The following is a 17,580-nucleotide window of genomic DNA, read 5'->3' on the forward strand; positions in this document are numbered from 1 at the left end:
TGATCCATGTCAAAATGATCTCGATCGTCGATGAGGATCAAGATATCTCTTAATCTCATCCGTTGAATTTTTAATGCATTAAAAAATTGAAATTCTGCATTTATTTACTCAAAAATATTATTATTTTATTATTTTTAGGTTTTTACTTTATTTTATTTATTTTATTTTTATTTATTAATATTATTATTATTTTTTAATTTTTCAATTTTTTAAATTTTTTATTTTTTAATTTATTTTTAAATGAATCCTCGAACTTAGCCTTTGGAAAAATCACCTAGGACCTAGGACTTAGGACTTATGAGGGGATTAAAACATTTTCTAACCCTCGAGACACTTTACATCATGACTTTTACAACTTTACATCTCAAGGGGGAGAACCCATTTGACATAGACCCTCATAAACCACCCAATTCTGCAACACAACTATTATCTAGCAGATTAACGCACTAGGATTCTCCTAAGATTCTAATGACAAAATCCATTCCGGCTTTGGGGTTAGGCTGAAGGAAAACTCTGCCGATCATAGATCGGTGAGACAAAAAACCTTCCGGAATGTAGATTATCACTAGGAAATTAGGTCCACCTAGGCAATTTACATACATGACTCATATCTGCTAAGATTATTTACAATTCACACATGCAGACTGGGTTTACAACATAATATGATCAAGTCGACGATGACTGTCGAATGGCACGGACATGTCGATCAAGCGCTATCCCTTTTGCGAAAAAAGGGGGTGTACTACTATGGGAAGTTGACACGTAGTGGTCAACAGGCCCATTGTCATGTCATGGGTCAAGACACTCCATGATGCATGAATGATGCTTCTACAATTCAAAATTTGGGTCTGAAAACCGCCATCCAGCCAAGTGATGTCAAAATATAGGGCAATTAATTCTCATTCTAGCTCATTTATCTCCAAGATACTCCTTCCAAGCTAAATCCACATCAGCTAAGGTGCATGAACAGAGTGACACATCACGCAAATCACCCCTTCAAATTGCTGAAGGCCGCAATAAAGCCCCACAGCTGCCATGGGTACAAATCAGCCCTCAAAATAGTTCAAATTGGCTCATAAAGTGACAAGTAGGACAGCGCTCAAGGATCTTCCACATGGCATGAGTAGGAGAGATCCAAATGTCCACAAACAGCCCCAAAACTGCCTCAGGAGTTGTGACCAATGCCTCAATATCCATGAGATGCCTTGAACAATCTGAACTACCTTGGGAAACATGAAAGTGCCAAAAAATCAGAATGCAACCAACCCATGAGGGAAATGCCATGCCATAAACTGCTTTATTCACCAAAAAATTTACTATGGACATGCCTGCTGAAAATGTGGGTAACATGTGGTAATAACTATAAGTGAAGGTGCATGGTTAATGAGAAAGGCATGACCAAACAATTCCAATATTATTTTTGTTATGAAAAAATCTACCCCTTATAGAACTATTGACGTAGACCCAACCAATATCTAACCTAGATAATTTAACCCTGGGTCAATTTAACACAAATTAACCTCTTCTCGAATTTTGATATATCAAGTTTTAGTTCCAAACATTCTGCCCTTATTCTCCTTGTCCTTCTGAAATTTGTAATTCAGCAGTGGCATAAGGGAACTTCTTCCACTGTTTTCCAGTCTTCTATCTCTTAAGAGTTTCTGCTTCTGTTTAGCAACTTTAGATGTATCTTTTTCTATTTATTTACTTTAGATCATATATGCATTTGAAACTAGGTTAGTGCTTCTGAATTATATCATAAATGCTGCCCTTCTAAATACAACATTTGTAATTTACAATGTTACATCGAATGGAATATACAATTCTGTCCATTGTTATTTTATTTTGTTAAACAAAGGTGCATTCTAGTCTCATTATACACAAATTAGCTCGGAAATAACCAATATTATTACTTCTGATCATGCTGTACACCACCAAAAATAAACAACAACCATTACACTTGCAGAAGAGTCTCACCAGTTCATAGATATGGACAAGCTCATTTGTAATGCATGTAAAAGCCTACAAGGAAATTTAAAAAAAGAACCTTCACAATATGTTGTTTTCAAATTCCATCACAAAGAATCCCAAACTTTAATATGGTATGACTTTCCTTCCTCCATTATCAATCGAATGAAATTTTAATCCATAGGAGAAATAATATCATCATGCAACTTAAAGTACCTGTCTTACAATATTCAAAGTCAACATTCCTGCATGTTCATGCTGTCTTTCTGAAATTCCAATTTCAAAAATTTTCCTTATATGTAAAATGGAACTTATACTCTGCAAAACAAGGTTCGTCTTAGTGACCATATAATTGTAAAGGTATAAAACCCTTTCCAAGGATCTATTGGTTACAAGCTTAAATTTTACTGAAACCAAAATTTTATGATTTTCAAGAGGGATTGTATTTTAGGATATCAATGTAGGAAAGTAGGGTATTTGAATGGAATAGAATCTAGGTCACACAATGTACAATAATATTCTAGTGGATGCGTGAGAATTCAGCAAAGATATTCCACATATCATAACCTCATAAGAACGTCTCCCGTATCAATACTCTATTTCCTAGAAGATATGGTTTATAGTTACTTTTGTCACTAATTTTCTTGGATTCAACTGGCACAAAATGTGCTTCAAAATTCCCATATGAGAAAAGAAAGCACAATAAGCTTCTTATTCACACACATCAGTTTTTGAGAAGAATCAATTGAAGTAGAATGCTAATGTAAACTAAATATTTTTACCTATTAAAAGAAGAAGATCAACAGAAGAAGAGGGAAAAAAATTCAAAGAAACACCAGGGAATCATTAGTATGTCTATGTTTCAAATTAGAAAAAATGCAAACTTTTGGGCCTCTTTCACCCTCACTTCTAGGGGTAACCTATGTCACACGGTTCAAGTTCGAATTCGAGTTCGACAACGATTAAGTTCGATTCGAATTCGAATTTTCCGATCAGGTTCGAATGAGGTTCGGCATTAGGTTCGACTATACATATATATTTATATATATATATATATATATATATATATGTATATGACAAAATAATAGAAAATTCAAAATTGATCCATAAACACATGAATACAAATTAAGCATTTGATATTGGAACTAAATTTGCTATCTGAAGCCTCCAAGTGGTTCTGATGTTTAATCTCATTTCAGTTCCTCCTATCGACTGTTGTTCCTCACATCTAATATGAAATACCAAGCTTGATGGTCGCTGTAAATGTGGGTCTGAAAGGCTTCCAACTAGTTTTCTTTTTGTGGGTGATTTGATGAGCAATTGTTTGGTATCTTTTGTGAAAAAGGCTGAGAAGGCTCTTGCGGACAAAGCTGAGAAGTCTTCATTTCAATGCAGCTCATCATCATCTAGTAAGCTCAAACTTGCACTATTTCAAGCCTTGTATTGTCTGAGAATTATGGTCTTTAGAATACCCATAATATGCTAAGAAAAAATGAAGCAACTCCTTCGAATGGGGTGCCTATGGTGCATGAGTACCTCCGCATTCACTCACCTTCATGCTAACAAAGTGTTTCCAGGAAATAAGGTGAAAGTGCTGCCCACAAAAGGATGAAAGGTGACCCTTTATTGCTGCCCAGAAAAGGTAGAGTAACTTGTCTAATGACTCACTAACTGGCAGAATTCTGTCATAATAATTGCAGATCAGCTCTGTCAGCTGGTTGCCATATTTCTGCCAAATACGACAGGATGCCAATGCCTAAAATAGGTAAGTGAAGGGTGAATATAACTCTAGAGGAATGCACCCTCCACTCTAGTCAAGCATAAAGCATTTAACTGTCATCATGAAGGCATGAAGACTACATGAAAACTTGAAAGAAATTGCTGCTAGACTGCTATCATACTGACACCCTCCAGGCTGCCACAACCTGCTAAAATCAACACCTCAAATAGATTTTCAAATCAGGTGTCAGACTGTCATAGAATTCTGTTAAGATACTGCCCAAAATAGGATTAGAAACTACCAGAAGCTATGCCTTTCTGACTGCTACAGGATTATACCCTAGTGCTATCATAAACGCTGACATACTTATGAAATCCATTTTTAGAATAGGTTGTAGCCATCCATTTTCAGAATAGGTTGTAGCCTGTAACAGCCATCATCAGTGCACCCTTACTCTGTCCATTATTCACCTAAGGAGGTTGCTTATATTTCCTTGGAAAGTGCACATTTGAGAGTTGTTGTAGCTCACCTCCTATGCTACCCACTCTTGTAACGATACCATCAAATCTACCTTGAATAGAGGACCCAAAATGCTAGAAAAGGCCCTCAAAGTCAGCATGAAGCCACCTTGAAATCTATACCAAAATTCAGCCAGTAAAAGTCTGAAACATCTCCACCAATATGATCTTAAAATGCTGATTTGGAAATCTGGGCTTTGTCTTTGTTTCTAAGTGTGTATTCAAAGGTTAACAATTACTCCAACTTGGGGCAGCATCCCTACAGGAAGCTGAGATTCCCAGAACTCCAGATGCTAGAGAAACTTGAAAAGTGGCAACTTGAAAACAAGTGAAGGACTCAAATCAACCCGTCAAACACAACTTCTGGATTCCAAGACCAGTGACCTATGACACAGCCCTAAAACAAACCTTGTTCCCAAGTCAACTCCAACCACATGATTCAGACTCATCCCATCAACCAATGGTATCCCAAGACACATGTAAAAGGAAAAACTACATTTTAACAAATATTAACCCGGACCTAACGGTGGACTTATATTTGAGCATTGATCTAAAAACATATGGAACACAAATTAGAATGTTGTAAACATATAATTAACTGTGTGCAAAGATAATCACGTGCCTAATAAAAATAGGCTTGAAACTGTAAATTTGGAGTGTAGTTGAAGTGGGTTAGTGGTAGGGGGCACGGGTCCTGTGTTAGGGTGGGTGACGGGTGCTACGTGCACACTGGTGACTGCAGTCAAGTTTCAACGCCGACGCCGAAGCTCGAACTCGAAGCGTGTCGGTGCAGCAAATCGAATGGAGGTGTGACTGCGTGCCGATGCAACAAATCACAACACTGCATGAGCAGCGTGATTGCACAGCCTACGACTCACGAGTCACGACCACACCAATCTGAGATCTCCTCAACACTCACTGCTCAAGCCTCAGGCTCACACTGCGTGACTACACAACGTAATCAAACGCACAACTCTGCTCAATACAAACTTGAAACGCTCACTCAATATTCTCGACAGCGTGTGCCAAAACGTTAGAGAGCCATCGTTTACAAAGAAATATTTGGCGGGAAGCGTTGCAGAAAAGCGGTATGCGACCCCTGTTTTTTCTTGTAAACAGCGAGATAAAACCGTCACAAAAACCGGCGAACCCTAAATCAAACCTTAAAAAATTTGATTAAATTCGCGTTCAAGTTCTTTGAGGTTCGTTCAGGTTCGAACATTTTCGTTCAGGTTCGAGTTCGATTAGGTTCAACTTCAGGTTCGAATTTTAGGTTCGGCAAACCTGAACAAATTTCAAATTTTTTTTGAGGTTCACCGAATTTCGAACCTGAACCTTCAAGTTCGGCGAACCCTGTGACATAGGGGGTAACTATAGAATATTTTTTGATAATCCACATTGTCCCAGTGACGACATTCAGCATTCTCCACAGACAATAATCAACAAATGCTTCATATATGATTCTGAACTCACACACTTGTTGATGACGGTGTTTGACACACATGACGTACATTTGTCCATTGCTTCATATCAAGTGTTTACATGCAATGTATTTTTCATGTAGGGATTGTTTCCCACCCAAATGTGTAGCCCCTAGAAAAAAATTTCCTCCTATTATTTCAGCTTTCCAACCAACAACCCTATGATGATCCATAGATGGCTAGCCTCACATGATTCTTGTTGCACACATTTTGTCGAAGTTCCAAGGAAGCAGTTGTACTATATTTTTTAAAGAATCAAGATCATCATCCATCAACTCTTGAGTCATTGTAAACCTATTCTGCAAATTTGTAATGTAAATGATGCTAGTAAGTCCGCGTATGTATGTAACAACCTAGGTAAGCCTATTATTTTGGCGACGAATTTCATCTTAGGATATTTTTCATCTCACTGATTCATTTGTGTTTCTAAACACAGATGATCGACATTCCCTCCAGCCTCACCCCAAAGCTAGGGTGGAATTTATTGTCAAAATCTTAGGTGAGTCCTAGTGTTTTAGTCGAGTCTTCTATAAAAGTAATTTGAAAATAATTTAAGCTAGTTGGCTAAATTATTTTATTACAAGTCACTTGGTCTACTAGATCATATTGTGTCACAAAATTAAATTGGGCGTGTATTTTGAGGGCTATAACAAATGGGTGTTCCCCCTTTGAAGGTTGATTTTGTAAATCTTATGTAAAAAATATTTTGTTCCCTCATACTTAGACACCATGGCTAAAATATTAGAGGGTGGAAAAATTATTAATCCCCTCAAGTGTCAATTAATTGTTAGAAAAATATATATTACAGAGCAACGGAACACATAAAATATATTGCAGAAATATAAACACAGAAAATGCATAAAACAAGAGAGACACAGATATATGTGGTTCACCCAATTTGGGCTACGTCCACGGAGAAACAGCCAGTCATTCCTTTTCTATTATCCAGCAAACTGAAGAGATACAACCTATAGCAGATCCGTTGTAATTCCCTCTTCGCTCTCACACAATCTGCTCTCTCTTTCTCACTCTGAATACAGATCTACATAGACGCAATACAATTCCCTCATATATAGCAAGGGGTTGCCTTCTAGGGCCAAAAACCCTAAATTAAACATAACTTCTACCGTCAGATCTCCGCCTAATGAACAACCCAAATTGACTACGAAATTACAACATTTTACAAGGCAATTTTACATCTATTTTTAGCTTCGGGGGTGCTACCCCCGAACCCCCGCCGGGGGGGGCTCCCAAAGGTCGCAGCCACCCCCCCTAGACCCCCCCTTCAGCGTATATTTTACGTCCAATGCGGCGATACCTTTGAATACAGAAGATAATTAGGCTCTACACCTAACATTAATTAAATTTTCTAGCAAAAATAAAATTAATCCTAAGCCAAAAAATTAATTAATTTGAGTCAAAAAATTAAATTGTTAGAGAAATTAAATTCTCCAAGTGGAAAAATGTGTTGGTCTAAAAGAAATTAATTTTTTGAGGTCCCACACCAAGGGAATATTGGAAATTTCAAGAAAAATTGGACCCTCGGACTTTTGTGGTTAAGTCAAAGTCAAATGTTTGAGGAAATTAGCTCAAAATAATTATTTTTGAGCTAATAAAAAACGGGTTTAATGAGAAATTCGAAAATTCCTCAATAATAAATATTTTCGATGACATAGATTAAAAGTTAATCAAGGATTTATCGACGATCGAGATTATTGTGACGGGGATCAAGCCAACTAGCCGTTATTTTCCACTTGGAGGATTTATCTATAAATTAGAGGCCAATGGTGTTTCAAGCCATCTGATTTTTGGCTAATGTAACTCTGTAAAGCTGACGTAAAGCTACTGTCCTGCTAGGAACGTTTTGATAATCATAATAAAAGACTTTGGGGTGCAGTTCATGGTGTCTTTGTTTTGCTGATTTGTAGTATGTACAAGGTACAGGCATTCCTATATTGTGATTTAAAATTTTATTAAAGTATATTTCATTGTAGATGATAGGAACATTCTATTGGTAAGTTTTGGGCTTAGGTGATCCGGTTCATTTTTGTTCTAGTGGTTTATTCTTGAGAAAAATATATAGTGTTTGCAGATTCCCCAGCCCTTGGGCTCTAAGTTCACAAATTGTGGGCATAGGCTGACTATGTTTGGATCCTGAATATTTTATATGGTTTTCTAACTTCGCTAAGACTGTGGTTTGGCATTTATCTTTTGAAATACATCTAGCCATTGTCAAAATGTATAAAAAATTATTTCTCAAAATTTCTCTAAGCATTGTACATTTGTATATTTTGTAAATATAATTTGTATAATATACTTGTAAATTATTTTATTTTCTAACCCTTGTTTTGCAGTTGGGGTTTTCTAGGGTTTTGAGATTTTGAATTTTTTAATATTGGGGTTTTGGGTTAGTGTAAATTTGTTTGTGCAGGTGAGATCAAAGGAAGATTGTTGGATTAGAGCTAGATCTAGGCCCTTGAGGGTAAGATCTAGCCTCCAAAAATTTCTACAGGGCCAACAAATTGAAGAATTTTGCAAAACTTGAATATCTGAAGCAAAATAAATTTTCAACCAAGGGTTTCAAATTTTTTAGGGCCTCCTAGGCCTGGCATTCTCCTCCAGTCTAGTCATCCAACCACTAAGCCCTCAGCGTCAACCTTTTTCTAGCCTTAGAGGCTAGTTGTAGGCCCCTAGACACCTTAGCCTACCCCTTTTCCCCTTGTCGTGGTATTTTTTGGCCTTCTTAGGCCTGGCCGTGAGACCTAGGACCTTTGGCCCTCCTCCTTTGCCCTCTATTCCTTAGGCCACAACCCTTTTTGGCATGCTGCAGTCTCTTAGAGGCTCCCTTTAGGGTCTTCCGGACCTTTAGGGCCTCAAAACCCTAGGCCGCAACCCCTTTAGGGCCTCTAGACCTCTCTTTAGCCCAACGACAACCTCCTTTGGCTTGTCGTAAGGCCTATTAGGCCTCTTGAACCTAGTCGCATGCCTATTTAGGCCTCTTCCCTTCTTCTTTGGCCCTCATTTCAACCCTCATTTGCATTCATTTCATCTTTGGTTGGTCATTTGATTTTTTGGACTGAATATTGGTAGGTTTTGTAGGAGAACCTGGCTCAAGTTTTGTGTTTTCAAGTGCCAAGTCATTTGGAAAATTTTGGCAACTCGGGCAAGTGACCTTCAAGGCCTTGGGCCTTGGGTTTGATTTCTAAACCCTCATTATTCCTCACTGTTTGCTACAGCTTTCTAAATACATTCATATTAGTGGCATAATCCTCATAAAAGTGCTCTAAAATCACATAGAATTTTTCTAAATGCATTAAGAAATTCATGGTATAAATTTACTAGTCATTTTTTGAATTGGGCATTGTTCCTTGAGCATAAATCTAACTGATTTGTTGACTGAATATATTTGCATAACAAGTATGATCAGATCTGATAATAGCATCATAAAAGGGTGAAGATTCTACAATTTTTGTTGATAAGCTTGCTTTGGCATCTGGCAATTGTTTGGCATATTTTGGCACACATTCTCATATTGGTGGCTCACTGTTTTCTCAATCTTCTTACTACTGTCATAAGTGCATTGAAATCTGATATAACAGTGAAAAATACATCATAAGAAGGTTGGTCAGCTTGTGTTTTCACTTAACAAGTCATTTGGTGTCTTATTGCTCATACTTGGTTCATACATGCTTGTCATTTTTTGGATCTAGAGTGACTACACTTGTTGCTGTCCTAAATTGCTCATTCAAAAGTGATTGGAATATTAGTAACATAAGAAATTTCATGGTTTTATGCTCTAATCATAACAAGTGCTCATTGAGTTGTTTTGGGGAGTATCTAACATTTGTGTTTCACTTAACAAGTCATTTGGTGTCTTATTGCTCATACTTGGTTCATACATGCTTGTCATTTTTTGGATCTAGAGTGACTACACTTGTTGTTGTCCTAAATTGCTCATTGAAAAGTGATTGGAATATTAGTAACATAAGAAATTTCATGGTTTTATGCTCTAATCATAACAAGTGCTCATTGAGTTGTTTTGGGGAGTATCTAACCTTTGTGTTTCCTTGTGAGTTCATAATTTGTAATATGTATAAGCCATAATATTGACATCTAATAAGCTCACTCTCTAAAGCACATTGATATCATCTTGGTTGCCTAGGCCTCATTGAATATTGAAATCTTGTTTAATTGGATGAATCCTAATCTAAGACATTGGTATTGAAATTCAAAGTATCCTTGCTTCTAATTTAATTGGGTAATTCTTGGAGATTGACATTTGCCTTGTTAAAAATATCTTTAGTAATCTCTAATTGTTTTGAGTAATAATCATTGTGACATTGCCTTGAAGTAGAAGCATTGAATCTTGCAATCGATATCTTGATTAAGTATTGAACAAATTGTTACAGGATTTCAGCACATCCCGTAATTGTTGAATAATTGCATATTGTTGGATTTTTGTATTTTGTATCTTATTCGCACTTGATAATTTGGCATGTTCTTGGTGATAGGACTGTCTTTACATTCATCAGGTACTCTTGTTATAAAGGCAAATCATAACTAAAGTACTTAAAACATTAAGCAATCTTAAGTCAAGGCTCACTCAAACCTATCTTGCACAAGCGTTTTAAGTCTAGTTGCATTAATAACATACCTCCAAGCATAAGCTTGGTTGATAGACATCTAGGGTCACCCTTTCTCAATTTAGATTGAGGGATTCAACACCCTTCTAATGGTTAACATGGTGACCTTGCAGTCGTCAGAGCCACAGTCTCTGCAGTGCCTGAGGCATCGGGTGGTTGGGACACAGGGAGAGGTATCGTTAACCAAGCCTTTGCTTGCTTCCCATTAGCTTCCATCCCACAACCTACTCCAAACACTAGTTCCAAAACGGTTAAGAGGAAGGTCTTATTTAGAATAGGCATATAACTAAAAGTAACCAAGATTCTTGCATCACACATAAGTCTTAGGATCTTGTTAAAATTGGAAACTAGGGCCAAATTACACCTTGGGACAGCTCATATGATGAATATGATTATTGCATTGGATTCCTATTTTCAAGAGGTCCAAGTTGATATAAAGATCATCTCATTCGGACAAGCAGAAGTGGAATTTTGAATTTATTCTCTCTCATGCAAAAATTGTTAAGGTTGGCCTCAGCTTAATGTAGGTTCAAGAAGCCCAATAGATGTGTCCTTTAACCTCATCGAATTGTATAAATAGTAATGACCTCTCTCCTCATTTGGACATCACTCACTCATCTATTCTTCTCTCTCCTAATCTGATTGGTTCGTACAACGTTGTGATCATCTCTCTCTCTCTCCCACACGTCTGGATGAAGGACAAATTTCTGGGACAGATTGCAAGCCGAAATTTCAGAGTTTCAGCATAGCATTCACCAAAGGGTAATTGACCAAATTTGACTGTGTTTTCTGGGGCATAATTTCGATTTCCTTAGGCCACATTTCTGGGCACAAAAATCGAGGTTTTTTGGGCATGTTGACTAGCGTTGACTTTAGGTTGACCTCTATTTTCACTGCATAAAATCACAACATATTTTCTCTCTCCTTTGACTGTGTTTGACCACACTGTTTTGGGCAGCGTTTGACCTCCTCTTCAGGCCGAGTTTGACCAAGGAAGATTGAGCTGCATTGGTGAAGTTTTGTTGTTGTTTTGACCAACATTGACTTTCTGGTTAGGGCAAGCTTGGCTGCAGTTGACTACAGAATTTTACAGGGTTGATTTGACTGTGTATTGGGCAAGTGATTTTGATCTTTGTACTTTCTCTCTCTCTATTGAGCTACTAAATAATAAGAAGAACATTTGAACAAAGGGTTTTCCCCACATTGGGGTTTTTCCCTGGCATCCGCCAAATCAGGTGTCCTCTTGTCTTGGCTTGTCTTCTACATATGTTTTTATGTTCTATTTGCATTTACTGTCAATGTGATTAAGTTAATGTGCTCGCTACTGAAAATAATTGGAATTGTCATTGTGCTGCTAAAGGAACATCGAAGTAAATTTTGCTAAGCATAGAACATAACATTGTTATCTAAAATTAACATGGTATCAGAGCTCAGGTGAAGTCAAAGCCCAAGCAAGAGTGAGGAAAAGAAAACACTAAGGGAAGTTGTTGGACAAGAACTTGGAACTAGTATCAATGACGATTACATCTTATTTCATATTCGAGGACAAGCTTAAGGACAAATCCGAATATCATGCATGGAAAATGTCTTTGGATTTGCCTTTGGAAGAAAATGATGCTATGGACTATGTCAAAGGAAGAGTGGAGGAGCCTCCTTCAAGTGCACCCGCTGCTACAAAAACAAAGTACAAGAAAGGTGAGGTTAAAGCTAAGAAAATTATTGTTGATTCTATTCACAAGCCTTTGGTTGCCTATATTTCTGATTTGGAAACATCTAAGGAGACGTATGACAAGCTGATTGGGATGTTGAAAGTAAATAATGAAAATCAAGTTCTCTTTCTCAAAAACAAGTTGAAAGACATCAAGATGGATAGAGGAGAATCCATTCAATCCTACTTCATGATGATTACCGAAATCAAGAATGATCTCCTATCTATTGGAGAAGTCGTTGATGACAGGGAGCTCACTCTTATTGCACTTGGAGGCCTTCCAAGAGAATGGGATGTGTTCAATACTACCATCCTCAACAATGACAATATTTTGGGATTTGATGAATTATTGGCTAGATGCACTCAAGAAGAAATTAGGACTATGGAAAGAGACAAACCCTCAAATGGAAACAATCCTACCGCCTTCTTTGCTCATACAAAAAGGAAGAACAATATTGGTCCAAGAAGACAATGTCAAGGGTTCAAGTCGGGATTCAAAGAAGGAAGAAAAGGAAGATGCTTCAATTGCAACAGGTTTGGCCACTTTGCCAAAGAGTATCCTCACAAGAAGGATACTCCAAGAGATGCTGACAACAATAACAACAACTACAAAGGCAATCGCAATCAAAGGAACAACAAGTTCAACAACAAAGGAAAGTGGAATGCTCCTATTGCACGATATGGAAATGGTCATCCTCCCAAGAAGTCGAGAAACTCCAGGAATGAAGAAGTTAATGTTGTAGAAAAGCAAAAAGAATTTTATCTTATTTCTGCCCTCACCACCACCTCTCCTCCGGATACATTGGATCATTGGTTGTGTTAGCGCTTGAAATTTCACCTCAGGCTGAGAAAGGTAAACCTCAAGGCTACATCAAACCATTCAGCCTCGTAGCTAGCCCTACGGGGCAGGAGAAGGCTCTCTCCGGTCAATCTCGGTAGATCTTCAATGGGATGAGATGACCAACACGGTAACGCTGATATTAGGCTAGTAAACTGATTTGAAGGTTGATTTTGGGGGTTTTTGGGGTTTTTGGTGGCAAATTGAGGAGCTGCAATTTAGGGTGCGGGGATTGGACACAGTTTCTGCAGGGGGTTCCTTGGGGCGAGGTAGGAGACAGTGCTGATGTCTTTGACTGAAGTGGATGGTTAGGAATGAAAGATAAGAAGGCTAAAGAGAGCAAACAATGAATTTGAATTCTCTTTAGACAGAAGAAAACATTGAAATTAAACAAATTTAAAAGCAGAGCATGGCTAGCATGAATTCATACTTTATCACTTCATTTGTTTAATGTGCAGCAGTAACGAAAGGAAATGAATCACATAACAAAGCTTACAAGAACATGAAGAAACACACCATCAACACATGAGTCCACAAGAATCCCAAAGATGACTGCAAAACCCTGGTCTTCCTTAGCCAAAAATTGCAGAGATACAATAAAAATATACAATGATAGCTTCTCCCTCAAGAGTCCAACCATGAAAATGAGCAAGAAAGTACATAATATAGATGATCTAACCTCTTTCCATGCCTCCATGGGTCGAGCTCACTATCCTAGGAGCTGTTTGAACCACTTCTAAACTAAACACTAGAAAATAGGCAGTCAAAACAACTTGCCTCTATAAACTTGGAAACCAGTTCATACATTCAATTTTTACCCTTTACATGCAAGAATCTTCTAGAAGAGTTAAACAAGAGTAAAAATATCCAAAAAGTGTCACAATTACATCCAAGAGGACCACCATCCACCTCAAAAAGTCAAACTGGAGCCAAACTGCGTTTTCTGGGCTGAACTGGTCAAATCTGGCAAAGTTTCCTCAACGGGTCGCGCACATTTCCTCAACGGGTCACGCACTTTGGAGCTCTGTTTGGAGGCCTTCCCGGTGTCAGAATTAGGTGCAGGATAGCTCGTTGGAAAGGTCTCTGAGTCTACTTTCCAACCCAACTAGAATTTTTGGATTTGGAGGTCATTTGCCCAGTCAAAAGTCAATTCTCCCAAGACTGCTTCTGCAACTCAAAAAAAAGGGGCAGAAAGTCAAATTTTGACTGTATTTTGACCTTTTGGAGGCCCAAATCCCCATAAAAACTCAAGTCCATCTATAGGCATGTGTAACTTTGCATGACAAACCTAGAAATGTTGAGTTTTTGCAAAACGGAGCTACGATGACAAAGGGTCTCACCGGGGGTGAGACCCATTGAGAAGCCAAAACCTGTAAATTTCCAAAAAATCCCAAAATTACCCAAAATTCTCAAAAAATTTTGGGATTTGTGCTGTGGCTGATGCTAGTGAGTGCCATGATCTTTGAGGAATGCCTCAGCCAAGATACGGAGTGGATTGGTCTTCTTCCTCCGCTTAAGAGCCTCGGACAACCTCCTTTGGAACATTTTCATTTTGGCCTTGCATACATGCATTCTCGCCCAATAGTGATTCTTCATGTTTCTCAGCAGTCTTTTCTCTTGGTTGGCCTTAGCCAACAGCCTCTCCAAGTGGGCATTCTCCTGAATGAGCAGTGACTCTCGGTCAGCAGGCAATGGATCACCGGGCCTCCTACGGTTCAAGACTCGGTCGCTACGAATCCTCCATAGTTCATCAAGTGCCTTCTCCTCCTCTAGCTGTGTGTTCCGCTGTTCCAGGTAGGTGATGGTCCATTGGGCACCCTCAATTCTCCTCTGTAAACATCATTTTCAGCCCTAAGATGCTGAATGATCTCCTTCGCCTCTTGGCTAGGAGAACTGGCCTCGAGATCAATCACCGGATCCTCATGAATCATGGGCTCTTTGCCCCTCTGTAGTACCTGTGCTGGTGAAGAAAGTGAGGCCCCTTCCACCTGATGTGGAGATAACACTCGCTGAGCTGAAGATGAAGGCGAGACCCCTTCCACCTGCTGTGGAGATAGTACTCGCCTAGCTGCTGCAAATAAGGCCCTTGGGCCTTTCTGATAAGTGACCAGAGGAGTGGAGCTGACATGTCGGGTCTCAAGAATATCATGCTACTGTGATGGCCTTCCCTCCTCATGAACAACCTCAGGGGGTGAAAGGGATAACCTTGAGAGCAGCAAAACAAAACCCTATCTCTACTTGCATTTTGACATTTTTAAAGCAAATATACATGAACTTCTCATTTCAACTTGATGGCATTAAAACACATTTCCCATGCTCATTTTTCTCTATCAAGCAAAATACTTTGATGATCAGAGGCCTACCTGCAACCTTGAAGAGATTTGGGGTCATTTGGCAGCTTACTGGCAAATTTCTGTGGAGAAATCCCCAATGGGTCGCGCCCCTCCCAACGGGTCGCGTTTTGCAGGAGGCTTTTGGAGGCCTTCCCGATGTCGGAATCGGGTGCAAGATAGCTCGTTGGAAAGGTCTTTGAGTCTACTTTCCAACCCAATTGAAATTTTTCAATTTGGAGTTCATTTGACCTGTCAAAAATCAAATCTCCCAAGACTGGTCAAAAAGTGCCAAATGAGGCTGCATCAAGGAAGAGTGTTGTTGCAGTCAGCTTTTGAATGCCTTCCTCAACCCCAAATTGAGCTCATGATATCTCATTAGAAAGATCCTTATGTCTAGTTATCATTTTACCCATCAAGAAAATCATTTGGCCAACCAAGCTAGGAGAAAACTTGATTTTCCCAAGGTCACTTCAGAGGTGTCTTTGATTCTCCTGAGGCAACGGTATTCTTGACATTTCTCTCAAACAATGACACCTGTGCAAAAAGTGAAGGAGATTTTTCTTCTTTGGCATGTTCTGGACAAAAACCTCTCTCAGTTTCCCAAAATTCATCTTTGATTGCTCTGAAACATCATTTGAGTGAAACTTGTCCCGATGTGTGAAACAAGGAATTCTGTCGAAATGAAGCGAAATGAAGGGGATAGGGGGCTTCTAAATTCTTGAGGAAATTTTTGGGAGTGGGGAGGGATGTTAGGGAGTAGGGGAAAGTGGAATCTCAGAGATTGAGCGAGGGGAAGGGGTCCAAAAGGGCAAAACACAGGCCCAACCTAGAAAATTGCCAGGTTGTAGCTAGAAACTAGGGTTTGTGCAAAAATGAGGAATTTGGCGGATCTAAGGGATGGGAAGTGTTTGATAAGGTATTTTAAGGATAGGGGAAGGTGTATGAACATCTGGATACAAGTTTTGCCGATGATTTGACCGTCCAAGAGAAATTGGCTTCAAAACCCTAGGAGAGGGAAATGAACTTGCCAAAGCACAACTGAAGCATGAACAAGATGTAAAATGACTCATTAGACACTGACATGATAATGACAACCCTATGAATGATGATAGACTCAGCTGAATAGTGACATAGATTGGCATTTGGACAACTTTAGAAGGAGTTAAAGCAAACCCTAGACCTAATGCCTAGTGACCAAATTTTGCTTGAAAACTCTTTGAAATGACAAAATTTGACCTTGACACTTCAAAATCACTTTGTAAGAGCATATTTGATCACTGAAGGAAGGCTGAAAAGACTGACACTAACAGGTTGATTGATAGTGGTGCCTCAAGGCACTTCACTGGGTACAAGGAGGCCCTCTCAAACTTGATTGAAAAGAAGACTAATATAGATATTATACTTGGGGATAATGCCACTTATCCCATAAAAGGAATTGGGATTGTTACTCTTCATTTAAATCAAGGTCAAACCCTTCATTTACAAGAAGTGTTGTATGTACCTGATATGAAAAAAACTTGGTCTCTATTTCTGCGATGGAGGATAAAGGTTTCAAGGTGACATTAGTTGATGGGAAGGTTCGTGTTTGGCAAAGGAACCCTAAAGATGCATTTACACTTGGATTTAGGGTTGGAGGAAGTCTATTGGGAGCTATGACTTGCGATACTTCTCTTCAATCTGAATTATGGCACTGAAGATTTGCTCACCTTCATTATAAAGCCTTACCTGATGTAACAAAGATGGTCACAGGTATGCCCGAATTCAACTTAGATAATGAAGATGTGTGTCAGGGTTGTGTAGTTGGAAAACATACAGGGGGACCATTACCCTCAAGTCAAAATCAAACCATCGATATTCTTCAAGGTCTATTCTGATCTATTAGGGATGTTGCTCGTAACATCTTTGGGTGGATATTTGTACTTTGCAATTTTTGTGGATAACGTCTCTCACAAAACATGGATATATTTCTTGAAGAAGAAGGACAAAGTATTCAAATGGTTCCGCTCTTTCAAAGCCTTGGTCGAGAATCAAACAAGGCAGAAGATCAAAATATTGAGGACCGATAATAGAACCGAATATGAATTAGATGAATTCAATGACTATTGTAGAGAAGTTGGCATTAAGAGGGAGACCACTACTATATATACTCCTGAGCAAAATGGAGTTGTCGAAAGGAAGAATCGAAGAATCATAGAAGCCACTCGTGCATTCTTCATGACCAAGGCCTACCGAAGTTCTTATGGGGAGAAGCTTCCAACACCACTATGTATGTTCAAAATAGATGCCTGCATCAAGCATTGGGCTATGAAAATTTGCTGCAGTAATTGATTTATTTCTCCTACTTATTTACAATAAGTTATTCACCAAACTT

At 38.7% G+C, this 17,580-nt stretch overlaps 1 protein-coding gene across 4 annotated transcripts in view; it reads right to left on the reverse strand.

Moving 5' to 3' along the window:
* Positions 1–17,580, reverse strand: part of MSH5 (MUTS-homolog 5) — a 490,172-nt gene that overhangs the window by 260,713 nt on the left and 211,879 nt on the right. For 3 of the 4 annotated variants that reach the window (XM_089456522.1, XM_089456523.1, XM_089456521.1), the window contains 2 exons: positions 2,185–2,286; positions 1,978–2,022 (listed from right to left, as the gene is read on the reverse strand). The exons of the other annotated variant lie outside the window; for it this stretch is intronic. In XM_089456522.1, coding sequence (XP_089312648.1) covers positions 1,978–2,022; positions 2,185–2,286 — 147 coding nt within the window. The remainder of the gene's footprint in view (positions 1–1,977; positions 2,023–2,184; positions 2,287–17,580) is intronic. 4 annotated transcript variants of the gene reach the window in all.

The sequence above is a fragment of the Pinus tabuliformis genome, chromosome 7, assembly GCF_031772625.1.
Source record: "Pinus tabuliformis cultivar Carrire ecotype Pingquan chromosome 7, CPIR1, whole genome shotgun sequence".
NCBI classification, from domain to species: Eukaryota; Viridiplantae; Streptophyta; class Pinopsida; order Pinales; family Pinaceae; genus Pinus; species Pinus tabuliformis.